Below are 26,659 nucleotides of genomic sequence, written 5' to 3'. Positions count from 1 at the left end.
TGTCTATTCATCCCACCCTCAACCCCTGATTTAAAAAGCCAAGCAAGTTGGGAAATGCTGCTTTAGACGCTCTTTGTATTTCTCCTAGGCACACTCACCGGCCCCCTTTCCTTGGCCTACACAACCTTCTCCATTTCCAGGGTGTAGGCTTGGAATGTCCTTAGCTCCAAGGACCCATGTGTTTTTCCCCTCTGTTTAATGAGTAGTGAAATTGCTTTAATAATCTTTCCCTAAATTATTGAAAACAAATTCTTCCTGAAGGTTTTTATGTCCAGTATATGATTCCATTTCCTGAAATGAAATCTCTGAAGATGAATCTGTTTATGAATCTTTGGATCTTTCTGTTCTCTGTGTCCCTCCCACGCTCCTCCCTCCTTCCACCTTCCTTTTCTCAGCGAATATTTATTGGGAACCTGCCGAGGGCCCGAGATGGTACTTGATCATTGGACATATGAATAATTAAGGTGGACTCTCCACCCCAGGCACATGTGGACGCCTGAGGGTTCAGGACCGCATTGGGTTGCAGCCACTCTGTGGGGCGGGGTGGGGGGGCCCTGACCCTTTATCAGTGCTCATTCCTGTGGTATTGCATGCGATGTGCTCAGGTGCACACAGCTGTTCACGCTATCAGTGTTGTGTGTCGTGGGTCACAAGCTCCCCAGGAACGGAGATGAAGCCCTCATATAGCCAAGGCCATGGTATACAGTACCCAGAGATGGATTCAGTGACTTGATGTGCACAGATAACCTAAGGCCAGCAAAGAGCCACAGGGTGTATACATACAAACCGCAGAATGGAGACATTTCACATACAGTTTGCAGACCGATGCCTTGATTTTTTTTTTTTCCAGCTCTTGTCACATATAGAGAAACTTCGAACCTCCATGATAGACGATCTAAATGCAAGTAATGTTTTCTACAAGAAAAGGATAGAAGATCTAGGGCAGAGACTCCAGGAACAGAATGAACTGATTATCACGCAGAGACAACAGGTATTTGGGGCTGTATATTGGCACTGTTTTTCCTTAAGTAGCGCAATTTATCTAAGAACATTTTGTTTTATTTTAGAGCATTTGTAAGTTGGATAAGATAAAGGAGGTAGGATATTTGCTTCCATATGGTTGTTTGTAAAAGCACATCCAATAGTTTTTTCAAGGCATTTTCAAAAACCTGTAAAGAGCAAGCAGATTTATTCAACTGGAATTTAGAATAAATTTGAAGAGAAGAATTTCTTTTCGTGATTACTTTGAGAAGAAGCCCAATCCAAATGCTGCTTCTATAAAACTTCCTTCATGTCTTTAAAGTCCATTTGTCCTTTGTCTTTGGGGGATTTCATGAAAAAAGTTAATTTGCTAAGTACAGTTATCTTGTCCATTATCTAGCATGTCCCTATCCGGTTTCAAACATGAATCGTTAGAAGACTGTTTTTCTTTGCAGATTAAAGAGTTTACCAGTAGACCATTAAACACTGTCAGTGAACCCAAAGGTGAGTGGACCAGGATCCCAGTGTTGGAGGCAAGGCGGGCCTCCCTAACTGTGCACCAGTCATCAGAAGAATGTGGGGTCCCGATGGTTGACAGGCCCTAAGATGACACTCCTGTGGTGACTTTAATTTTAGCGATCTGTTACTGAGATCCAGAAAGTTGAAGAATTTTAAATACCTAGACTGTTGTTGAATGGCCTTATATACTTTTTATCAGAATACTGTTATGCACAAAATACATCCTTAGTAACCATACCTCTGGACTGATGTGCCATAAGGTGAATTTACAGTTAAAAGCAAAAGGTCTAGAGACAGACTGGGCTTAGCACTCATCTCTGGCATTGTGCGGCTCTGTGAGTCTCTGCCTCAGTTTCCTCAGCTCTAAAGTTGAAGAGTTAGCTACATCATAGTCTTGTTATGAGGATTACATGGGAGAGCATATATAAAGTGCACCTGTTAAACACTGGCAACAACTATTGTTAATGACCCTAACCTCAGTTTCTCTAAAGTACTGGAGAGGCTTCCTGTGTCATTCTCAGCCATGGCAGTTGGAGATTAAAGATTTATTCTAGGCACAGTTGGGGCACAGACAATCCCCGTCTCATTCAGGAGCGAGTCTAGAAGGGATGCTGGAGCCAGAAGTGCAGGGTTTCCTGATAAAGCATAAAACTTACCTTTGTCTGGACCCCTTTCAAATAATCCAAGTTCCTGCTTGTCTCAGGTTGTTAAAGGGATACTGTCTGCTTGAGGAGCACAGGTTGGGGATTGGTAATGGGTGCATGAGCTACATTTCCTCCTTGAATCTGGGGGTCGTGGGGGTCCATTGACCTACATACTTGGTTCCCTCTTGTTTTGAGATAAAGCTTTGGGAAGGGCTATTGTCCCCTATAACTTCTCTTCAAATGGTGAGAGTCCAGGTAGTGAGCAATACCTATATAATTACTTAGCATAAATATTTGACTGACCATAATTTTAGGAAGAAGTTTTATAAGGACTTATGTTAAACACCTTTACTCCGTTGGATGAGTGACTATATGTTGGTAATTTTTTTTTTCCTGAGGGAAAAGATTAGTATAAGGGCTGGCAAAATATGACCCATAGCTTGTGATTTTTGTTATTAATTAATTAACTTTTTTATTTCAGGGAATCCTTTAACCTGGCAAACATTCGAATCTAAGCCAACTGCCCCACCTGTATCTAGTAAGTTTCTGTAATAGCCTCAGGGTTCAAAAGATACTTTAATAGTGCTAAACCAATACATGACTTATTATTTTTAGAGACTCTTCTTTGAAAACCAGTGTGTTTGGAGAGTATATAATAATCTATTTTGATTCCTGGCTTTGACCTAGTTCTAAAACCCAAGACAAGACTGTAAATATCTATGTAATTTTGTGGTGATTTTGGTTAGCCATACCTAACCTATTATTTGTCAGGTCTGTTCTCTGTGTCCCTCCCACGCTTGTACTTGTGGGTTTACAATGTGACTGTGTGGGGTGGCCGCCACATTTTGGCATCGCTGAGGGTCAGTGCTGCAGGCTTTGACCTGGTGTTCCGTCAATCACTCACTTGAGGAGGGCTTGGCAAGTCTGTCTTCCGGAACCATCAGGGTTTGGCTATAATCCACAAAGACATAATCTGAAGAGTTTAGAAACGGAAAGATTGTTTTCCTAATAATAGTTAAACAGTTGAAATATTCTTAGTATTCTTTTAGTCCATTCAGGAAAGTGTAAGGATGGAGGAAGTAAGGGTGATCCTGGACAAGAGAGGACGTGCGTGCAAACAGGGATCAGAATACCAGGGAAGTGGCCAGGCTGAGGCTAGGCACTGAGTGACGGTACCATTCATATGGGCCCAGGACAGTAGTGATGAGCATGTTTGCGAATTTGGCACAATTGACTGGGAAATGCTAATGGTTTTCACCGCTCAGTCTTCTCAAATGCTTCTGGAGGCCTCTCGATGTTACTTCTGCAAGCAGAAGAGGTTGAGAAGTGCTGAGGAGGGAAGGGCAGGTTAGTGCCAAGAGTGGGGTTGAGGGGATGGTAAAAACTGGGCTTACATCTTATGGAAAAAATGCATTTTGTAGAAGGATGACAAGGTTAAAAGGCATTAAATTGTTATTGTTCATACTTTGTACTTGGCACAATATTGGAACAATCTTTTGTTCCAATAAAACTTTATTTACAAAGACAGATTGTGGACCAGTATATTCCATGGGTTTTACTTTTGCAAACCTTGATCTAGATTATGAAAGTTGCAAATGGTTTTCAGGGTCTTGTTTCTAGGGTCTGTGTGTGTAATTTACACACAGCTAGGAGTTGAACACTTTCACCAGGGGCCGTTGTAAAGACAAAAATGTATGCCCATGGAGGAAGCTAAGGTTTGTGGCCAGTATTTTTCAGAGTAAGATTAGAATTAAAGATTTATCGTAATAAGCTAGTGGAAGAGAAAACTAACAAATACATAGTCCAGAGAGGAACCTCAGGTAAGAATTGTCAAATACTGGAAGGGAGGCTGTGGAATCTAATTTTCTGACGATATTTTAAATTTTTTTTCAACGTTTATTTATTTTTGGGACAGAGAGAGACAGAGCATGAACGGGGAAGGGGCAGAGAAAGAGGGAGACACAGAATCGGAAACAGGCTCCAGGCTCTGAGCCATCAGCCCAGAGCCTGACGCGACTGACGATATTTTAAAAGTAGAGAGCATTTAGTCTTACTTGAATCAGACTTCTCTCTAAAGGCTTTGACTGAGTTAATGCCTTCTCACAATGTGTTCCAGCCCAGTGATTGGATTTTTAAAATTGATTTATTGTACATGAACGTTCATACCAGCATTATTCACAACAGCCAAAAAGTAGAAACACCCAAATGCCCATCATCTAATGAATAGATATATAAAATGTGGTCAGTCCATACAGTGGAATTGGCTGATGCTAACATGCTATGTGCAACATAGATGAACTTTGAAAATGTGGTGTTAAGTGAAAGAAGCCATTTACAAAGGACCACAATGTTTGAGTCCATTTTATATGAAATGCCCGAAATGAGGCAAATCCACAGAGACGGAAAGTAGATCAGTGCTTGTCAGGGACCATGGGTAGGAAGAAATGGGGAGTCGTGGCTAATGGATGTTTGGGCGTGTGTGATGAAAATGTTCTAACATTAGGTAGTGGTTATGGTTGTACAACTCTGAGTTCACTAAACACCACTGAATTCTGTATTTTCAAAGGGCAAACCGCATTTCAATAAAGCTGTTACAGAGAATTGGTTTAGGTTAGCTGGTGACTGTCACCTGAAACATTTGTCCCTTAGGATCTGTATATATCTTGACTTATTGGGGGAGTGCTTGATTATCATCAAGTTGAGATGCTTATGCTTTTGTTACGGGAGCCTGTGAGCTTTCTCTGTTTGTGCTGTTTCAGTGACTGCCTCAGCCCCACAGACTTTGGATGCTAAATCAAGTCTAACAATGGCACACGGTAAGTTTCAGCCAAGTCTCAGCATTTTATGTGCAGTTTCTGCCCTGAGTCAGAGAACTTATTAACTAAAAGTGCTTCTGTGGGGGTAATTATGCAAAACAAAACAGAAGACGTTTTAGCAAGTGCAAAACAGTTAATAAAACTACAGCCTTCATATGTAATATTATCATAAACTGTGAATATACCTACTAAAGTCATAAAGTAAAACCTGTATGTGTTGTTGGACTCACAAGCAGAGATTTTTAACTTTGAGTAGTACTTTGATTATGTGTGATTTCGGGTGGAAAGTAGTAGGTGTTGGGTAAGAAGGTGATTTTCTACTAGACCAGCCAACCAGCACGTGCCACAGGGCATGTGTGACTGTTTTTGTAACTTTCAGTGTGGCAGCAAATCACCTTTTTTAAACAAACAGTTTCAGCGATTGGTTGGAAAAATCTAGAAAAGACATGTGACGGAAACCAAAGGGAAAAGTAGGAACCACTGGTGGAAATCACTGCCAGGAGTCCGTTCTTGGACCAGGGGCACAAGGATGATAATTGTTAATCACACGATCCAATAGATAGGGTGAATTTTTGTAGCCATATTTTATTTTTACACTATTAAAGTGTTTACAGTCTTTGCAAGCATGTTTTTAGTACATTGTTTTCCTGTGGTCACCTGTGTATTAACTGAATTAAAATGGGAGAGGGATCAGCTTTTTTCTGTTATCTACAAATGCTTCTGGAATATAAATGATTACTTCATTGCATTTTAGTTAGACTTAAATCCATGGTCAGTCATCTCAGACTTTGTGTCTTCAGAAGTGTTGTGGTTCATACAATTGTGGCCTTTTGTAATTATCTCTTTGCTCACTGATGGACTCATGAAGTGTTTATTGCCCCTCACTTTTTTTTCCGAAGGTCATTTCAGGAAGATCAATACCCTTGAGCATATGTGTTCACACTATGTGTTGCATAAATTCCCTACTTAGTGGGTGTTATTATTGGCAAGTGTTTATAGAACACTCAGGTTTTCTCCCTCTGGGCCAGTAAAAGAGATAAAATGTATGTTGCATCTATGTAAATTTGCTTTAATATTGAATAGACAAGAAAATTTCCCCTGGCAATTGCTCTCTACTCGTATTCTTTATCTTGGGTCTAAAATCTCTGTCTTGCCTTCTTTTTCAGGGTTGATTTTTATAATGCATTGCTGACTGCTTCTCTGTACTTTCACAGCGTGCTATAGTTTCTTCTTCTGTCTTTTGTTACTTTGTTATCATTAGCCTTTTGTGGGACAGTGTCTGAGGTCTACATTTTCTTTGTTAAAACAAAAAATATAAATATTTTTGGCACCGCTATAATAAGTATGGTTAGTATTTTGGACCTCTATAGTAAGTATGTAAGTAAGTAAGCTGTCTGGAGTTAATTCAAGAGTCCTGACAAATCCATCAGTTTCAAAGCACTGTGTTCCTTATGGACTTTGCCCTGATTGGAGCTGGACTGCATGAACCAGCCATGCCCCCTTGTTGGCATCTGCTGGGATTAAAATGCTAGTTTTAAATGCCAGCCAGACCTGGCATGAGGCCTGCAGTCTTTGGATTGGGATCTGAGCTGATTTGTGAGTATCTCAATGGGCAGGAGCAAGGAGGAGGCTAGTACGGGGGCCCACTGACCTGCCCCCCACCCCCAGCCATGGCAGTGTCCCCAGCGGTAGGGGTGGGGGAGGGGGCAGGGAGAGTAAGTCTGTATTGCATAACATTATTTAGCCCGATTACGTCTCAGTCTTTCCTTTTCCATGTCAGAGCTTGATGAGGTTCTTTACTGTGAGAAATGTCATGATTACTTACTGTCTTAGGCTGGAGATCTGCAGGTGGGAGGTTATTGGGCAGTGCTCTTGGACAACCCCCGTGAGAGAAGACGTGGGTGGAAGGGGATGCTGAACCCAGATACAGCTGCAGTGGAGGCCTCGTCAGATCTCACCGGGGGCTTTAGAGCTGGGATGGGCAGTTCAGAATTTTCCTGGATCGAGCGATCAGTTACAAGATGTGGGCTGTCCCAGAGAGGAGGCAGGGGTGTAGGCCACTCCTTTCAGCCAAGACAAAGCAAAAAATAGAAGCAAAAGGTAACAGGAATGCACTAGATGTGAATTAATGGTGCAGATGAATTATTTGGCTGAGCATAGAGTATGCAGAAGAGATTTGAAGGAAGTAAGGTTGGTTGAGACTGTTCATGGCAAGCGCCGTGTGCCAGACTATAGCTGTTCAGGCCGTTCTTGTGACATTATGTAGCTTCTGAATGTTCTTGAGGCTGGGTGTGGCAGACTTGGAGGGCTAAGCTTGCGGAAGCTTAGCCTGACCAGAGTGTATTTGAAGAATCAGAGGAGCTGGAGAGACCAGCTGGGGCTCGAGTAGTGGTCTACAGGAGATTCTTCACCTAGGAATTGGGGTTGAGGTTTTGAAACAAGAGGGAGCAGACATACCAGCCATTCCCGGGAACTGGTGGAAAGGTACAGGTGCAGATGGTTCAGGCGAGGATGAGGGAAGGGTTAAGAACACGATGAGCTCACGGAGACCGTGCCATTTAGAGGACTCTGGGAGACAGATGCAGCCATTGCCAGTGGGAAGGCACATGGCTTCATGGCCAAGAGCCTAGACTTTGAAGGGAAGCAGACAGTCTGGATTCATAGTTGACTCAGGAAGCCGTAGGTTTGGGTTTCCCTGCCTGACAAATGGGGAGAGTAGTAATGGCTACTTTGGTGGGCTGTGGTGAGGATCAGGTGAAGCAGGACCTTTGGAACAGGAGCCAGTGAGCAAGCCCTGGCCAAACGTTAGCTTCTGGGGTGCGGCCAACAAGTGCCAAAGGGCTGGATAGAGATCTAAGAGTCTGTCTTCTGGAGGTTATGGTAGGAGACTGACATAACAATTTTTCTGGAAGCCTCTGGAGCATTCACAGGGGAGAGACTTCAGCTCTCACCCTGGATAGAGATCTCAAACCAGGGCAGGAACTGGGTCGTTTGGAGGCTGGACCTGTGGCTTATAATGCATAAGAATGGCAGGCCCTTCTCTTCACACTTGGACATCAGTCTGCTAGTTTAGGGAGCTGGGGTCTGGTGGGCCTCACTTGCTTTATTGTAGGAGCCTGGCTTCCCTCCCCTAGAACCCTGTCCTCTGCCCCACAGCAGCAAAGGTCACAGTTTTGAAGATTTATCCTGACTCCAGAGAAATAAGTCCTAAGATGATCTCTGTAATACAATGATAATAAATATGCATATGATGGTTTGGGGAGATTTTAGGGAGATTTTCCTCATAACTTTATTTTTGTCATTTTCATAAAGTATAATAAAATATATACCATGTGACTTTAAAAATTGAAATTAGCTCTCCTCCTAAAAATCCCTACTTTCAGCAGTTCAAACTAGTAAATAGTCTATTTGTGTAACTTTACCTTTTAATTTTTTTAATATTTTACTGAGATAAAATTGATCTATAACACGTATCAGGTGTACAACATAATGATTTGGTAATTGTATATATTGTGAAATGATCACCACAGGGTCTAGTTAACATCCATCGCCACACATAATTACAGGATTTTTTCTTTATTTATATGACTTTAAAATCTTGCTGCTGAATGACAAATTCGAAAACACATTTCTAATGTTCAGCAGCCGTGGTCCATGGATGTAATTAAATGCTTCTTTGTGTGATCATGTTCATGTTTCAAAATTAAAGCAGACTACTATTTGCTAGGCTGTGTTCCAGAAGTTCATTGGAAGATAGTTTAAAATGCATTTCTCCCAGTCAACGTTAGATAGGTTGACTTGGTTGCTGAATAAGCTATAAGAGCCTATTTATATATACTTAAGTATAACATATATGTATTTATTTGTGTATCCCTGTATGTGTGTGCATATGTTTGTAGATGCCTAAAACAGAGTACCAGAAGTACCCTTCAGCAAATTAAATCTAGAACATCAGAGTAGGGGGTATTAAATCTGAGGGAATCTGTGCAAAGCACATAGATCTGTGCCCGACAAGCTGGTGGGCTCTCAGTAATTGGCAGTTACTACCCTCAAGGTCACCCACTCTGGGGTCAGGTGGTGGAATGAAATGGCCTCGGCCCTGTGGGTGCAGGTGGAGAGCTCCCTGGGGAGGTCCCTGTGGCAGTCTCCAAGCTGAAGACGAGTGAAGCACGCACTTCCTAAGCTAGATCTCTGTTTGCATTTTATCCCGTGTCTGAAACCTGACTGCCTGACGCCCAAACCTGACCTTCCCCAGGAAGGAACTTTCCCTCTGTTGATGGGATGGCATTTAGCTTTATCTGTGCTGCCTGTGGGTTTCCTAGTGCACAGTCACCAGGAGGCCTCATCTCCGCACCCCCCCGCACCACCCGCCCCGGGCCCTGTTCTGGGGTGGGATTGGGAACAGCCTGCCTTCACGTGCAGTCTGTCCGCAGCCTTGCCCTGGTGTCTTTCCCGGAGTGGAAGCAGGTGTTGAACCGTGGTTTGGGGACACAGAGGCGTATAAGGACAGGGTCTTAGTCCTCCCACTGCCCCTCGGGCCACCCGTCCTCCACCATCCCGGTCCTCCCACTTAAAGGCCCCGGGGCTAGTGACAAGTGGGAATCCCAGAGCCTTGGGCATTTTCAAATAGTTTTATTTTTCGAACTGAAATCCCTTCATTAATTTTCTCTTTACCCCCCCTATCAAAATACCTTATAAGGAAAGTATTTGGCGGGGGGGTGTGGATAAGTGAAGACGACCTTTTGCAGTTGTGTCCTTGTGCCTTAAAAGAATCACATCAGGCACGAGGTTGCTGAGTGAGAAACTGGGTGTAATTACTTGAAAATATAATTTCCTGAGAGGGGACTTGATGGAAAAGACGTGGAAAGAGAGGATATCATGAAAAAGTGACCAGCTTTAACTGACTGCCTCCATATATTTTCCCCCAGCGAATCCTGCTGTTTGGGGCATGATTAAAATACTGCGGAACTATATAGGTCTCAAAGTTGTTTGCAAGGAAACTAATTTTACTTTGCTGTTGTCCTGTTTGTACTGTTCTTATTTTTCCTCATCAATAGAACAGGCATTCCCATCGCACATACTGGAACCAATAGAAGAGCTTTCAGAGGAAGAAAAAGGTAACCAAGGGCTCCATCAGGGGTCCTACCTGCCTACAGTCTACTTAGATGCCAAAACACAAGCCTTGAATCTGATCCAGTGGTTTTTGTCACACCGTATCAAAAGTAGGGAAGACATTTAGGTTTGGAGATTATGCTTTCAGTCTATCTGTAGTAATCTGTCATCTTACTCCTTTAACATGCTGTTATATTTTCTTTCCCCTGCGTTCCTGCGTTCTTAGCATCTGAATAAGACATTTTTGTGTCAGTCGTGTGCCCGATGATAACAAAAATATTCGTCGCACAGTAGGTATTTCTCACACCCTGGATCTGGGAAAGGAGTGGGTGAAGTACCCATTTCAAAATGATTTTAATAGCAAGAAAATCGTAATGTTTAAGCTCTCAATGTAGAATATTTAGGTGCAGAATAATATCTGTGTGGGCAAATTTGGGAGCTGTTCAAGGTTTGGGGAGATAATTAGAGCAATTGTTGCTTATTCATTTGGCAGTTTTCAAAATCACTTTCTGTCCATTAATTTTGAAGTTTATGAAAAATGTTCCACATTATTAAGAGTATTTTCTATACCAGACTTGTAGATCCTAACACCATTACATCTGAATCTGTTTATCATCATTTTCTCCTTAACAGTGATAATGCTTGACCATTTATCACCTCTTCAGGAGAAAGCAAATGGTTAATATGTATATAGATTCTGGCCTTGCCATTTGTGTTAGAGAATTAAAATTTTTTTATTAAAAAATTTTTTAATCTTTATTTTTGAGAGAGAGACAGAGAGAGAGAGAGAGAGAGAGAGAGAGAGAGAGAGAGAGACAAAGCACAAGTGGGGGAGGGGGAGACAGAGAGGGAGACACAGAATCTGAAACAGGCTCCGGGCTCTGAGCTGTCAGCACAGAGCCCAACGCAGGGCTTGAACTCACGAAATATGAGATCATGACCTGAGCTGACGTTGGAGGCTTAACAGACTTGAGCCACCCAGCCGCCCCAAGAATTAAAATTATATATTCCAATTTGCAAATTCTTAATAGTTGTTATAAATTGTTTAGAAATTGAGAAGTGACTAAACCAGGCACATCTATAAAATCTATGCAATGTGTATTTTCAATTTGCTTTCAAGTAAAATGCTTTCTCCCTCCTCCGTGTCATTTACTGATGTCTGGAACACAAAATATCTTATTCTGTGAAGAATCTATGTAATGCATCAGGAGGTTCATAGAAAGGGTCCAAAATTTTTAAACAGGAGCCCCAAATCATATGGTTCACACTCATTTAAAAAACGAGTCAGCTAGGTTCCAAGAGGAGTCCTGCTTTGTCCACCATCACTTGGGGCCCTGCTTCCTCCCGCTGCACCCTTCTGCCTCTGTTTCTTTTAAAATTCTCTACCCAGACCATGTAGGGGGTGAGTTTGGGCGGCAAACACCATCATTGGTTGTGTTGCCACATGCAAGGAACCAGACTGGGAAAGAAAATAATCTTTGCCACCCTCAACTGCGTTCAGACACAGCTCTAGTGGGACATAGGAAAGGGCTAGAGACCACCAGAAAGCCCTGAGTCCCAAGCACACTGTTACAGAAGCCAGGGACCCAATGAATCCTTCCAGTGCTTCCATGGGGCCAGCAGATTAATTGCCATCAATAAATTCCTCAGCTGTGCTAACATTTTGCGATGATATCTGTGCAGCTAAATTTTGGCAGTGGTTTGTTTGCAAAGCGCTGTGGCTGTTACCAAGAAGTAAGGCATGCATGACTATTTCTGCGTCCGTACTTTTTTGACAGTCCCAGAGAGGCATATTTGATCTTGCTGTCCTATAGGACGTTAGGATGTGAGGGCCAGGAGGGCTCTCAGGGGCCGTTTTATTGTTCAGAACCTCGAAACACAGGGGGATCGGGAGCTTGCTCCAAGCTGTTGGGCTTCATTAGTGACGGGGCTGGAACTAAAGTCCAGGTGTTCTGCTTTCCGTAGTTTAATGCAAGGAATGAAGTGAGAGAGGCAGGCTGGTCCAGGACTGGCAGGGTGCCCTTGGAGCAGTCTCTTTACCTGTTTTTAGTGTCTTCAGGTGAAAAATGAGACAATTAATTACTAGATGATGAAGACCCTTCCGACTCGGAAATTCTGTTTTGTTTTGTTTTTACTGTTTGCTTTGCACTGCAATTATTTGCTCACCATGGATGCTGTGTCATTAGTCTGATATAACTGATCATTTGTGTGGGCTATTATCCACTGGCCACCTACCTGGGTATGCTTTACATTTAAAAAAATTTTTTTTTAATGTTTATTTTTGTGAGAGAGAGGGAGAAGTAGGGGCAGAGAGAGAGGGAGACACAGAATCTAAAGCAGGATCCAGGCTCCCAGGTGTCAGCACAGAGCCCGACGCGTGGCTTCAACTCACAAACGGTGAGATCATGACCTGACCTAACGTCAGATGCTTAACCGACTGACCCAGGCACCCCTGCCTTAAATTTTTTAATGAGAGGAAATGCTGATCCTTAGAAAGTTTTGTCTTACTGATCTTGTGAGCGGTATGTGCTTTAATTAAAGTCTTCAGCTGTGATTGGCTTTCAAGTGATTAATTCCACCTTTACATAAAAACTTTATGTTTTTTCTCCTGTTCATTCTATATTCTTTCTTTTGCTTCTTATCGGCCAGCTCCAGCCTTCTGAGAGTCCTTCCTACCAAGAGGTTTCTAATTATTCATAAATGAATAATCCAAAGCAAGCATCAACATATAAAGTGAATTTGAGGACAGAGGGAAATGTTTAATCTGCAGTCATTTTGGGAAACTCGGTCATCAGAATGAATTTGTCATCAGGGTTGAGAATGAACCCAGACCAATCAGCAAACAAATTCAGTTCACTTGACCCCAGTCCTGGAGCAGACAGAGCCTGGAGCCTCTCTGGCTGCGCTTGTCTTCAGTTCCTTTTATATCCTGGATACTGACCCCAAAATTACCTTTGTGTAAACAGGGCAAGAGGTGTATCTGTTTCAGTGGTAGCGCCATGACTCCCAGGTCATCTCTTGGTACCTCTTCTCATTTTAGCCCTAGATATTTGTGCACTTGATGGCCAACTAGCAGCCAAAGCCAACAACACGGCCATGGCTGCAGCTGGATTTTGGTGCATTATCTCTGGATTTTGACGCGTTATCCATTCCTAGGACAGAAGTGCTTTTTTGTTTGTTTGTTTTTGAAAGAGAGGGAGAGAGAGAGAGAGAGAGAGAGACAATGTGAGCGGGGGAGGGGCAGAGAGAGAGGGAGACACAGTATCTGAAACAGGCTCCAGGTTCTGAGCTGTCAGCACAGAGCCCAACACTGGGCTCCAATTCACAGACCAGACTGTGAGATTATGATTTGAGCTGAAGTCAAACGCTTAACCGCTTAACCAACTGAGCCACCCAGGCGTCCCAGAAGTGCTTTTTTTTTTTTTAAGGTGGCCCCAGAATACGGGAAAACATTGGTGGGAAAACAGCATGAATGCTGAGAATATAAAATTTGAGATTACTTCTGACTTGTATTAATATATAATCTTACAAAATTTCATAATTTCAGTTTAGCAAGCCGCAGTACCAAAGTATAGCAAAGCATTATCATGCAGGACCTTTCCTTCTATTTAATGTACATATCATCATTTGACTGATTTTGCCCTCAGCAAAACCAGTTATTAATGAGCAGAAATATTCTTTACCTGCTGGAATCGCACTAAGGTTTAGAGAACGTCTGAACCACAGAGCGTTTTGTTGAGGGTCTTCTGTCAATCTGAGTGCCGTGGGTCCCTACACTTCCCATGGACTGAGGTGGGGGAGGGAAGAATGGGTGTATCTGGAGCCCCTGGAGCCCCAGACCCACTAGATGCTGGCATCTGGTGCTACCCTTGTTGGGTGAAACACCCCTGTTTGGAGAATAGACTCCAAAATGATAGCACTGGTGACGTGTTGTCTCAGATCTGGCTTGGGACATTCACTAAGGGTCTGAACAGCCCACTGTGAGGCCTCTTGCATCAAATTCTCAGCTCCTTTGACATCGGACTCAGTTCAGGGTCATGTAGACATGCCCCTTCTCCAAATGCTCTTGTAGTAGACATTTTTTAGTGGGAAGGAAAAACTAGAATATGGCCTATTGTTTTTTCTTTGCTTTTAATTAGAAAGGCTCTTTTAAACAGAATATACTTCTCCCAAGACCTGTATTAACCTCTTTTTCATTTTGGTAAATATTTTGGGAGGGATTATAATTTTCATGTTTTGAAATTTTGTATAAACTTCTACCGAATTTATTAAATAAAAACTTAATTATTTAATGTAAACTGGGCTTCTTCATAAAATGATACATAAATTCTAACTGAATTTAAGACAGATGAATTCTTCAGAAAGTAGCAAAATAATTTTAGGATAAACCATTGAACTTCTAAAGAATTTATTTTTTCTACTGTGCTTCTATAGAGACATTTCTCTTGCATTATTAATCTAGTTATAATTCAGTTAAGTGGGAGGGGCAGAGAAAGAGGGAGAGGGAGAATCCCAAGCAGGCTCTGCACCTGTTAGTGCAGAGCTAGACATGGGGCTTGAACCCATGAACTGTGAGACCATGACCTGAGACAGAAACAAGAGCCAGCCACTTAACTGACTGAGAGACACAGGCGCCCCTAAAGACACTGAAGTTTTTTTAAATGTTTATTTATTTTTGAAGAAGAGAGAGACAGAGTGTGGGGGGCAGGGGGGGCAGAAAGGGAGGGAGACACAGAATCCGAAGCAGGCTCCAGGCTCCGAGCTGTCAGCACAGAGCCCGACGCGGGGCTCGAACCCACAAACCGCAAGATCATGACCTGAGCCAAACATAGTTTTGAAAGTTGTGATACTTCAGCATTATATATTGTGCTTGGATGAGCAAACGACCCCAAAACTGTATTACAAAATGCTTGCTTGCTGTTTAAAAGTGGTGTTTTGCCATTTTCTGCTTAGGGATTTTATGTATTTTTCTTTTTTCTTCTCTTTTCTTTTTTCTTTTCTTTTCTTTTTTAAATTTAAATCCAAGTTCGTTAAGATACAATGTAGTATTGGTTTCAGGAGTTGAATCTAGTGATTCATCACATACATGTAACAGCCAGTGCTCATCACAAGGGCCCTCCTTACCGTCCATCATCCATTTAGCCCATCCTCCACACCCCCCCATCGCCTCCAGCAACCCTCAGTTTGTTCTCTGTATTTAAGAGTCTCATGGTTTGCCTCCCACTGTCTTTATCTTATTTTTCCTTCCCTTTCCCTATGTTCAGTCTGTTTTGTTTCTTAAATTCCACATGTGAGTGAAATCATATGATACTTGTTTTTCTCTGACTTATTTTCGCTTAGCATAATACACTTCAGGAATATTTAATTTTTTTAACACATTTTGTAAACCTTATTTCAGGAAGGGAGAATGAACAGAAATTAAATAACCACAAGATACATTTAAGGAAAGCTTTGAAGGGTAACCCCTCCCTCAATAAGGAAATCAGAAACATGTTGGAGCAGAGTTTGCTGGAGAAACTGGAAACCTTGGGGATTAATGCGGTAAGCTCATTCATTTCAGGAACATTTGTTGGTTGTGCTTTATTTTGCTTTCTCAATGGGAAGGGATCAGAGAAGAGAAGAAGGCATATCTGTTCTGTCCTTGTGGATTCATTCTGTCCTGATGGCCCACCTTGCATTGTTGGTTAGTCAGACAGACAGACAGACACACACACACACACACACACACACACACACACACACACACACACACCTCTGTGCATTCGGTCCTGGCACTCAACAGCCTCTCACCGCTAACCAATCATGTAGAGTCATTCACACATCCCCTGTCCCACTGCGCTGGGAGTGCCTTTCGAGGTCAGAATAGCATGTTGTGGTATGTTAGGGCATCCTCTTACCTCACACGCAGCCGTAAAGACAAAAAGGTTGGCATAGTTTGTGCTAACAGATGTTCATGAAATGAAGAACATGCCAGGATAATTCGGTTAACGGTTCATCTCTTCAGGATATACGCGGTATTTCAAGTGATCACTTCAGTAGAGTGCTAAGAACTGTGGAATCAGCAAGACATGAGCGAGAAAGACAAATACCTAACATTCAGCAAATTCGAGAATTCCTTGAACGTGAGGTCAGCTGTAAAATCGAGGAGAGAAACTCACTGTCCTCAGGTAAGCCCGTAACTGACTGCCATTGCATTTCTGCACATAGGAGCGACATCCAGTTATCTTTCATAATTTTAAATGTCTCACAAACTCTAGAACTTGATTGGCAAGTCTAATACCAAGGAACCATTTATATGTTGGGTCTCGGATTTTATTTTTATATTAAAAATTGCCTGTGGTGTGGACTCTAGACCCAAGAGACGAGTTTGTTGGTTTCAACTGCCAGTGTAGACAGTATTGTGGTATTTTCCTCTTCACTCACTGATCATCAAGGCAATGGAGACTCATGAATGATACTACTATTCCAGATAAGTATGGTGCTTCTCAAATGGATACCCTCTCAACTGGAGAAATACCCAAGGCAGTGCAACTTCCTCCCAAAAGCAGACAACTGATTAGGCAAAGACCTGTTTTCACTGATAGGACATCTGTTCCCAAGTGAGTATTTTTAACGCTAAAATTTTTGCATTAACGTTTGTCCTAGTCAGCTTGGGCTGCCATAACAAAATACCATAGACTGGGTGGCTCTAAAAGTTTTTTTTTTAATGTTTATTTATTTTTGAGAGAGAGAGACAGAGACAGAGCACAAGCCGGGGAGGAGCAGAGAGAGAGGGAGACACAGAATCCAAAGCAGGCTCCAGGCTCCAGGCTCCAGGCTGTGAGCATGGAGCCCGATGCGGGGCTTGAACTCATGAACTGCGAAATCATGACCTGAGCCAAAGTCGGACGCTCAATCGACCGAGCCACCCAGGCACCCCTGATAGACGGGGTGGCTTTAAACAACAGCAGTATGTTTTCTCACACTTCTGGAGATTGGAAGTCTGAAATCAGCGTGCAGTATGGTCGGGTTCTGGTGGCAGCTCGCTTCCGCCTTTTTTCCCTTTTTTCTCACTGTGTCCTCCCGTGGCAGGCAGAGAGAGGACTGATCCCTCTTCCTCTTTTTAAAAAGGACACTAATCCATTTATGGGGGCCCCCACCCTCATGACCTCAGATAAACCTAATTACCTCCCAAAGACCCCTTCTTCTGAGAGCATCACATTGGGGGTGAGGGGTGCCATGCACAGATTTTAGGGGGACACACACTCACCCCACAACAAGGTTTGACTCAGCCACGAGTCACAGTACAGCTCCTCCCGGCCTGTCACGGGCACTGGCACACTCGTTGCTGCTGATCCTCGTTAACATACGTTCAAAGCCACAATCACCAATCCCATAGAAATTCACATTAAATTATGTTATTGGTCCATGCCGTTTAGAAATCGTTTTCTGTTGTTTTTTAGAATTAAGAAAAATATCACAGAAGATCATTTTCCCAAAAAGTCTTCAACTCTTACGTGAGTACTTGGGAGCGGGGAGCAGCCATTTAAAAAATTCTTTTCACTGAACGTTCCTTTTATCGTAAATTAGTGTGTGCACTGTGATTAACTAAAGCCCTAATGATTAAACATCGTAATTGATTTGTTACTCTTTTATGACATGTCTTTGTTTCTTTACCAGATTTTATGTAAGTCAGTAGCACTTATCACATCTTGACCTCTACTAAGAAGTGAGACCGCCCTGAGTCATTTCCGTTACTCCCCTCAGTGTCCAGTAGTTTTCAATAAGCACAAAGAATTAAATGGATGATGTCAACTTTTAGCGGCTGGATTCTTGGTAGCACAGTCAGATGATATTGCAGTCTTCTCGCTCCTTGTGGATATCAGGAATGGCCCTAGACCTTACTGTCTTCGGCCCTCTCGGGATACTAAGAATCCTAGCTGAGTTACTCATAAACTTGTGCCACTGATTCAGTAGTTTACCTGTTTAAGCCTGTTTTCTTATCTGTTCAATGGGATGATGCTGCCTTTTTCACAGGATAGTTCTACTCCAAATTAATACATGAAAAGGGCTTTCTTCAGTGCTTGGCAGTTCATGGGGGCATAATAAATTATAGGTATATTTTTGTTTTTACTTAATAATGGTTTTTAGTTTTGTTATTTTACTTATAATTTATATTTAAGGGAATATAATTTAAATATAAATTTGAGTATTTATAAGTAAATTTAATTTTATCATAACTGAAATTTATCATCAAGTTTTTCTGGAGATAGTAATACTGTAAATATCTCTTCTTGAGGCATTGTGTATATATAGTAGAGACAATATAAACTATATATATATAAAAACTATATATAAATATATATATAAACTATATATATAAACTATATATAAATATATATATATAATAACCATATATAGTTATATGTAAACTACATATATAAACTATATATAAATATATATTTAACTTATATAGTTAGAGACAGTATAAATATAGTAGAGGCAATAAAAATGATTTACCCTTCAAAAGCACTCTTCATGTACATAATCTCATAGGAAGAGCCTTATTTCATGGGATGTGGTATAACAACATTGTCTGGAATTTAAATGCTCAAAGAATATTTTTTTTGAGAGAGAGAGAGAAGGGGAGGGGCAGAGGGAGAGAGGGAATCTTTTATTTTTTAATGTTTATTTATTTATTTTGAGAGTGAGCATGGGGGAGGGGCAGAGAGAGAGGGAGAGAGAGGATACCCAGCAGAGTCCAATGCTGTCAGTGCAGAGCTCAGCTTGGGCTCTCATGAGCCTGTGAGACCATGACCTGAGCTGAAATCAAGAGTCAGACACTTAACCCAGTGAGCCCCCAGGCACCCCAGGAGAGAGAGTCTTAAGCAGATTCCACGCTTAGCATGGAGCCCCACGCAGGACTTGATCCCATGATGCTGGGATCATTACCTGAGCCGAAATCAAGACTTAGACACTTACCCAACTGAGCCACCCAGGAGCCCTAAGTGCTCAAAGAATATTCTTAAATGAACAAACACTACTCTGAACTTCTCACTTTAAAATAGAATGCTATTTTAAAAGGCATATCCTGTAATGTGAAGTGACCGAAAATCCTGAATCATTGTAAATCCTGAAATGTGAAAACAATGCTGTTTGGGTTTTCATTTGTTTAGGACGCCGCCCTTCAGTTCAGAGGAAGAGTTGGATGGTGAGGACCTCATCCAGGCATGCGCATCCCCAGACTTACTTCTCGTGCAGTCATCCAAAAGCAACAAGAGTAGCTTTGGAAAGAACACTGTCAAAAGTGACACTGACTGGACCGAGGGTAGTGAAATCGAGGACTCTGATATTTCTCCCAAGCCCACAGGTGAGCTGTTGTCATTGAAAATCCTTTAGGGGGGCACCTGGGTGGCTCAGTCGGTTAGGCGGCCGACTTCGGCTCAGGTCATGATCTCGCGGTCCGTGGGTTCGAGCCCCGCGTCGGGCTCTGTGCTGACCGCTCAGAGCCTGGAGCCTGTTTCAGATTCTGTGTCTCCCTCTCTCTCTGACCCTTCCCCGTTCATGCTCTCTCTGTCTCAAAAATAAATAAACGTTAAAAAAACATTTTTTTTAAATAAATAAATAAAAAAAATAAAAAAGAAAATCCTTTAGGAAATTTTGTTTAGGACAGTGGTTCCTAACTAGGGGCACAAAGCACCGGGAGTCTGAGCTGGGAAAGTGCTCACAGGAAGGATGGGCTAATCTAAAAGCTACTGTTGCCAAAGGAAGACAGACAGGGCACGGCAACTGACTGATGTGCAAGTGGAAGGCGAAGAGGGAGCTGGGGATACCGAAGTGTGTCTGTTTCCTAGGGCTTTAGGAACAAAGTGCTACACGCCTTGTGGCTTTGAACAAATTTCTTGTCTCCGTTTCAGAAGCTGGAAGGCCAAAATCAAGGGTGGCAAGGTTGGTTCTTTGTGAGGGCCACAAGGGAAAGATCTGGTGTGAGCCTTTGGCCTTGGCTTGCCAATGGCCGTCTGGTCCCTGTGTCTCATCACATCACCTTGCCCCTGTTCGTCTATCTTTGTGTCTGAATGTCTCGTTTTTATAAGGACACTAGTCATACTGGATTATGCCCCGCCCCCTAATGACCTCACTTTAATTTGATTACCCCTTTAAAGGCCTTATCTCAAAATAAGATCACGTTCTGAAATATTGGGGGTCAGGACATCAACATATGCACATGGAGGGATACAACTCAGCCCATACACTGACTGGGTGCCTGTAAGAATGGCTGTTCTTATGCACCGTGCTGCCTTCGGGTGGGGCAGTTCTAGAGGAGCAGAAAAGCCAAGTGTAGGACTGCTGATAATTTGAAGAGAAGTGGGGCATAAGGGTCATTTCTTAAAAAAGAAGTTCTGCTTAATGCAGTTTAAACATTATACATTTCAAACACCTCAGATATCATTAACTTATCTTATTGTATACGATTTATATATGTACATATAATTATGTAAAATATAATTAATTTCAAAACAGTTAATACTGTTTTTGAAAATACCCACGTGAACATTCCACTTATACAGACTACCTTGCTGAAATGAAAATTTCTTTTTTTTTTTTAATGTTTATTTATTTTTGAAGGAGAGAAAGACAGAGTGTGAGTGGGGGAGGGGCAGAGAGAGAGGGAGGCGCAGAATCCGAAGCAGGTTCCAGGCTCTGAGCTGTCAGCACAGAACCCGACGCGGGGCTCAAACCCACAAACTGCGGGATCACCACCTGAGCCAAAGTCAGACGCTTAACCGACTGAGCCACCCAGGTGCCCCGAAATGAACGTTTCTGACCACAACTTGAATGAAACCATCCTTCTTTGATTTAAAATGAAAACTTTATTACTTCTAGTCTAGGGGATCATGATCTTTTTAAAATGGATTATTATAAGGGCATTAATGTAACTTTCTGTCAATGCCCAAAATATATCAATTTTAATTTAATAAATATGATTTTTTGCAAAGCTTACATTTTTTCAAATTCGCCTGTAAAGTTATTTCGGAACCAAACATAGATAATGATTTTTTTTTTCTTTTTTTAACGTTTATTTATTTTTGGGACAGAGAGAGACAGAGCATGAACGGGGGAGGGGCAGAGAGAGAGGGAGACACAGAATCGGAAACAGGCTCCAGGCTCCGAGCCATCAGCCCAGAGCCCGATGCGGGGCTCGAACTCACGGACCGCGAGATCGTGACCTGGCTGAATGATTTTTTTTTTTTAACTGTACCTATTTCCTGTTGGTCACATAGGAACCTCCATTAAAACGCTGACCGAAAAAGTTGAAAAGACGGTTTCAAATCACGGAAGTGTGAACAAGCCATTTGGTGGGATTAACGTTGCTGAGGCGTTCATCAAGAAAGAATTGAAAGAAGACCTGAAGGTGAAATCACTTTTGCTTGCTAGACATACACAGAGAAATTCATCTTTTAACGGGTTATCCTTACTAATTGTATGTTCTTTCTGTAGTGAAATATTAAACAAACCTAGTTACTTGGTGTAGCCAGAGGTTGAGACTTTTACCTGATCTCACTTGCCACCTTGCCTTTCTTTCCATTCTGCAGAGAATCAAAGATACTGGGGTGCTAACTGGTAATAAGGCAACATGTGCTTATCAAGTTCTACAGGTTTTCAAATGCCTGTCACATGTCCGGGCTTGACACTTGCAGGTGTTAGGCAGTTTGTACACAGAAACGTGTGACTGACTAGAACCTGGGGCCTCAGATCCGAGTCGGCGGCATGACCTGACCGTAAAATGGGGACTTGTCGAGGTCTGGCCCCACTTGGGAGCTGACGTTGGTGGAGAAATGCATCAGAGATCTGAGGGCAGAGCCCAAGCTCTTCTCCCTGAAGGGAGGAGAGGCCCTGACACATTCCGAGGTCCCAACGCCAGGACACCGGAAGTGTTTCTGTGGATGGAGGGCTCCTGTTGTATTTCCGGGCGTCGCTCATCTGTGCCGACTGGGTCTTCCAGTGAGCCTTCCAAGTCACTGCTTGCTTAGATTTAACTCTTCTCCTGCCCATCTAGGGACCCAGAGCATTTTGTCAAACTACTTTTAGTAGTGTTATTTGTATTGTACAAGCCAAAAGTGACAAAACGTATCACTCAAGCAAAAGAAAGCTACTGTGTCTTCCTTAGAAAAGGGGCAGTAGAAATGTGTGCCCCTTCAGTCGGGGCCTTTTCTGCAGGGCCCTTGTGTGACGGCTCCTGCAGTTCAGTGTCACATTATCACAGAGGGAAGAGCCCCAGACCCTGCCTAGTTCCTACTTGGGGAGCACCCTTACTTTACTACTACAACGTAGTGCTTCTGGGATTTTGGAAACTCAGGGTTGGTAGAGGAGGTAGGAAACCTACATTTCCATGGCAAAACAAAAAACAAAAACAATAGAAGAGGTGGTTCTGTCTGCTTTCAAAACACAGCTTTCCAAGTTCGTTTCATTCCCTTCCAGAAATGACCAGATGCGCAATCCTCCGAGATTCCCCAAATTCGAGTCATTCTGTGTCAGCAGCTCAGTCTAGCCACCAGAACGACCAAGGGGCGCTAACATGGACCGCGTCTTTATGAAACGTTCATTACTCTCCCTTTCTTTTAGTGCACAGACGTGGACGATGAAGACTGGGACATATCATCCTTAGAGGAAGAAAAATCTTTAGGGAAAAAAACTGGGCAAGAACAGAAGGAGCCTCTACTTTTGAAGAATGAGCCAAATTCTACTCAAGTGCCAAATGCCTGGGTTGCATCTAATCTCCAGGGGCCAAAGGGAGAAGGTTTGCTGCTTTAACGTCTTACAGGAGCTTGGTCCACTTTCTAACTATTTGTGTTTCTTCCTTGTAAATATCTAATTAAACTTAATAGATCATACAAGTATCGATGCTTTATGTTATTTTAAAAAGGACTAAATGTGCACAACATCTGATCTGTATAGATTTATTTAGTTTGGGCCTAATCTTTGGATTTTAATTTTATTACTTTAATTTTAACATCATTTTTGAGAACGCCCATACAGATATTCATGCTTCATGCAGATGCCTCGCAGAAAATTAGAATTTCTGATCACACACCTGAGTGGGGCCATTCTTCTGGCAGTCTTCCTGAATTAATCTGCTCGCACATCAGATGTTTTTATTTTCTTTGAAGAAAGATTTCTCTTGCAACATCGTAGCCAGTGGGATGAATTACAAATGAAACCCTGAGGTGACATTGTTCTTGGATGAGACCTAGCATCTGGCTAAGTCCGGGAACTTAAGTCTCAATGTATGTTTAATTTTTAAAACTATAAAATGTAATCTGTGTATTTTTTAATCAAAGACATTCTGCCCATGGTGAAAGCCAAGGGTCACAGAAGGGCTACTCTATGTGCCCCTCACCTCCTACGTTACCTCGAGTTCCCCCACATCTGAGTAGTGGGTTACGCTAGTATCCAGACTCAACACCTGTAGACGTTAACTCTTGGTGTCCTGCTAAGACAGACGGGGGTCTGGCTCATTTTCTCCCCTCACTACACCTCTCATGACCCCTCTTCAGGGTCTTCAGGCCCCTATTGGTAGCTTTAATACATGCAGACCTCTCCCTTTGTCCTTTCCATTTTCAGCAAGATCTCTTGCCACCTCACTCTGTAAGATGCCAAGAGGAGCCATTGCCATGTCCGCCCTTCAAGTCAACTTTTCTCTCCTCCAGGGTGTGAGCCGTGCCTATACTGCCACACCGTGCCCATCACCAGGTGGCCTGTGCTGTCTGAAGGTCGATTCTGACAGTCACAACCTGACGACCGTGTGTACATTACAGTAACCGTATGCACACAGGACCGAGAGGATGCTCTGAATACCTTCCCTTTCTCTTCTCCCCGTGGCATGACCTCACGCCCCTCAAAGAAAAGATGTCTAAAGGACACTCAAGTGGAAATCTCTGCACCACACTATTTTGGTGGCTCAGCACACTTCTTAACATCATATTGAAGCCCACGTCCCCTAGAAAATCCTTTTTTTTTTTCCCACCATTTAATTCCTACTTGGCTTATTATAATTTGATTCTGCTTTCTTTACACCTACTACTCAGAGTCCGTAACAGCGACAAAACATTATCGAGCACAGTCAGGATCCAGACCCTGTGCTGAATGCAGGGAAGGAGAGATGCTGAGTGGAAGCCTCCACGTAGGGGTCCAGTGAGGGTGTCCCGGAGACGTGGCCATTCCGTGGCCAGACTGCACCCAGCCTCCTCCACAGCCTGCGGACGCTGGGGCCTGCGGATGGGTGAACAGACTCAGACACCCAAGTTTCGGAGTTTTACAGGCTCCTCAATGTGCTGGTTTGATCACTCAGGCCTCCTCTTCCTCCCCCCACAGGACTTCAAGATGAATCAAGTACGTTGAAAAGCAGCTTAGTAACTGTGACTGATTGGAGTGACTCTTCAGATGTGTGACTACAGCCCCGGAGTCAGAAGGTCCAGACGCCAACAGGATTTCAGTAATCTGCCCACAGGATCCTTAACGCTCCTGCCCTACGGTATTTCCCACAAGAACAAGGAAGCAGATTCAAAGAACAAGGGTCTCTTTAACAGCACCTAATTCAGTATTGAAAACAAAAACTGTCAACAGTATTTCGAAGCATACAAAGGTGTTTAAGACTTCTGCGGCTTAAAAATAATGTGTCATTGAAGTCATAAAAAGTTTTCTCTTCAGAGCGGTACTCTAGTGTTTAAGCGCATTTTTTCGACTGATTTTTAAGTGAATTTTTTTAAAACTTATAGCCAGTTTGGGTTCGAATTAAAGCTTTTTTTCTTTAATACCTTTCTTATATACATTGTCACACTGGAAGTGATTTATTATAAAATTCTGTTAGTATGTTTAAAACTGAATTAGTGGAATCAGTGAAATCTTATGAGTAGACTGGTTATTTTTCACATAGAAATAAGTCTAGAATTATAAAACTATAGCTAGGCCCACGCTAAATACATTTTCCAGAAGTACCTGTACCAGACTCAGCTTTGAGCCATTGTCAGCATGTTGTTATTAAACAATTATTTTAGAACTTTAAACACCATTTCTGCAGTATAACCTTTACCTTGGATATTTTATGAATAAAATGTAGCTGTTTTAAACGTCAGTTTATCAGAATATGAAAAGATTGGGTCATTACTGAATTCATATGTGTATGTAGGGTTTTTCCCCCTTTTTTCAAATGCCCAACCCATATTATAAAATACCTCAAAACTATTAGTTCTGTTCTTAACAATTGTCAATGGTCGCAAAGTTCATATAAACTGTTTTTTGCATTTTTTGTACTTTGTGGTACTACGTGTACTCTTGTTTCCAAAAAAAAGGTAACATTTTAACTAATGGTCTGTTGGGTTTTGATGTCTTTTTCAATTTGCCAACCTTTTAAGTAAAGGCCTCCATTACATCACTGTGACTGTGGCTGAGTTACTCATTAAAGACAGTTCTGAGCTAAACTTACTTTATGGGGGGGGCGGGGGGTTAGGCTTGCCCTGTTAGCTGTACCACAACAGCCTAATCTAAAGTCACAACAATTTATTATGCTTCTGCCCCTCCCCGCCCCTTCCTCGCCCCTTCCTCGGGGGTCCCTTTCACTTGTCTGCTTGCACCCTTTCTAACACTTCCCCCAGGCCATTTTATGCAGATGTACTCACTTTGTAGGTAAGTGCTTTCAATCAAATTTTCATGTCGTAGGACAGAGATAAGCAACACACAAAAGCCACGTCCTGCCTGCAAAGGCACAGGGGCCACTGTGTTATTTCAACCCTTATTTAAACAGATACTTATTTAACGTACTTATTTAACAGATACTTATGTAACAGACCTTGGGTCTGTTTTGCTTTTTTAACATGCATCATTAGTTCCTTTAATCAGAACAACTTCATAATCCTCATCCTGAAGATGTGCCAAAAGGAGGGGCGCCTGGGTGGCTCAATTGGCTAAGCATACGGCTTCAGCTGAAGTCATGATCTCGCGGTTCGGTTAGTGAGTTTGAGCCCTGCCTCAGGTTCTGTGCTGACAGCGCAGAGCCTGCCTGGGATTCTCTCTCTCCCGCTCTCTCTCTACCTCTTCCCCACTTGTGTGCGCTGTCTCTCAAAATAAACTTAAAAAAAAAGAAAAAGATGTCACAAAAGAAGAATTATTAAGTAACTTGCCGGAGGCCACACGGCTAGGAAGTGACAAGAGCAGGCTTTCCCTGGGCTCCAAGCTCCGTGTCTGCCACATCTTCACTCCTGATGGAAGGGGGTGGACTTCTGCCAAGCGAGCCCCAAATTTAAATCAAGTTGGCACCTCTGTGTTGCAAAAGCAGGTGCCACCCAGGCTCCAGGACCTTCCTCTGCGGGCTCCAAAGTCAGGCGTGATCACCATCTCTCACTCAGCTCGTGCTGATGCTCCGCTCCAGAACCTGCTTTCTACAGAGACACCCAAGCAGTTATTGAAGGTGGACATGCCAGGCAATGGGCAGGAGCCCTTCCTTGAGCGCTCACAGAGAGTCGCAGTAGTGACAGGCGTAAGAAACCACAAGTCAATGCTACGCAGACTGTAACCTGTCCATCAACCCACGCATCTTTCGAGGAACAGGCT

The 26,659-nt window shown here is 42.7% G+C and overlaps 1 protein-coding gene across 5 annotated transcripts in view; it reads left to right on the top strand.

Annotated features, from left to right (window-relative positions):
- DZIP1 (DAZ interacting zinc finger protein 1) overlaps window positions 1-25,484 on the top strand; it is a 55,488-nt gene extending 30,004 nt beyond the window's left edge. For 4 of the 5 annotated variants that reach the window (XM_023252682.2, XM_023252677.2, XM_023252687.2 and 1 more), the window contains 13 exons: window positions 851-991; window positions 1,437-1,485; window positions 2,626-2,682; window positions 4,904-4,960; window positions 10,018-10,077; window positions 15,471-15,613; window positions 16,077-16,239; window positions 16,542-16,671; window positions 17,515-17,568; window positions 19,228-19,421; window positions 21,334-21,464; window positions 22,676-22,850; window positions 24,425-25,484. In XM_023252682.2, coding sequence (XP_023108450.2) covers window positions 851-991; window positions 1,437-1,485; window positions 2,626-2,682; window positions 4,904-4,960; window positions 10,018-10,077; window positions 15,471-15,613; window positions 16,077-16,239; window positions 16,542-16,671; window positions 17,515-17,568; window positions 19,228-19,421; window positions 21,334-21,464; window positions 22,676-22,850; window positions 24,425-24,501 — 1,431 coding nt within the window. In that variant the 3' untranslated portion in view covers window positions 24,502-25,484. The remainder of the gene's footprint in view (window positions 1-850; window positions 992-1,436; window positions 1,486-2,625; window positions 2,683-4,903; window positions 4,961-10,017; window positions 10,078-15,470; window positions 15,614-16,076; window positions 16,240-16,541; window positions 16,672-17,514; window positions 17,569-19,227; window positions 19,422-21,333; window positions 21,465-22,675; window positions 22,851-24,424) is intronic. The other variant, XM_023252689.2, reaches the window with a different exon arrangement.
- Window positions 25,485-26,659: the final 1,175 nt, after the last annotated feature.

The sequence above is a fragment of the Felis catus genome, chromosome A1 (assembly GCF_018350175.1).
Source record: "Felis catus isolate Fca126 chromosome A1, F.catus_Fca126_mat1.0, whole genome shotgun sequence".
Classification (NCBI taxonomy): domain Eukaryota; kingdom Metazoa; phylum Chordata; class Mammalia; order Carnivora; family Felidae; genus Felis; species Felis catus.
This window is presented reverse-complemented; position numbering and strand designations above follow the sequence as displayed.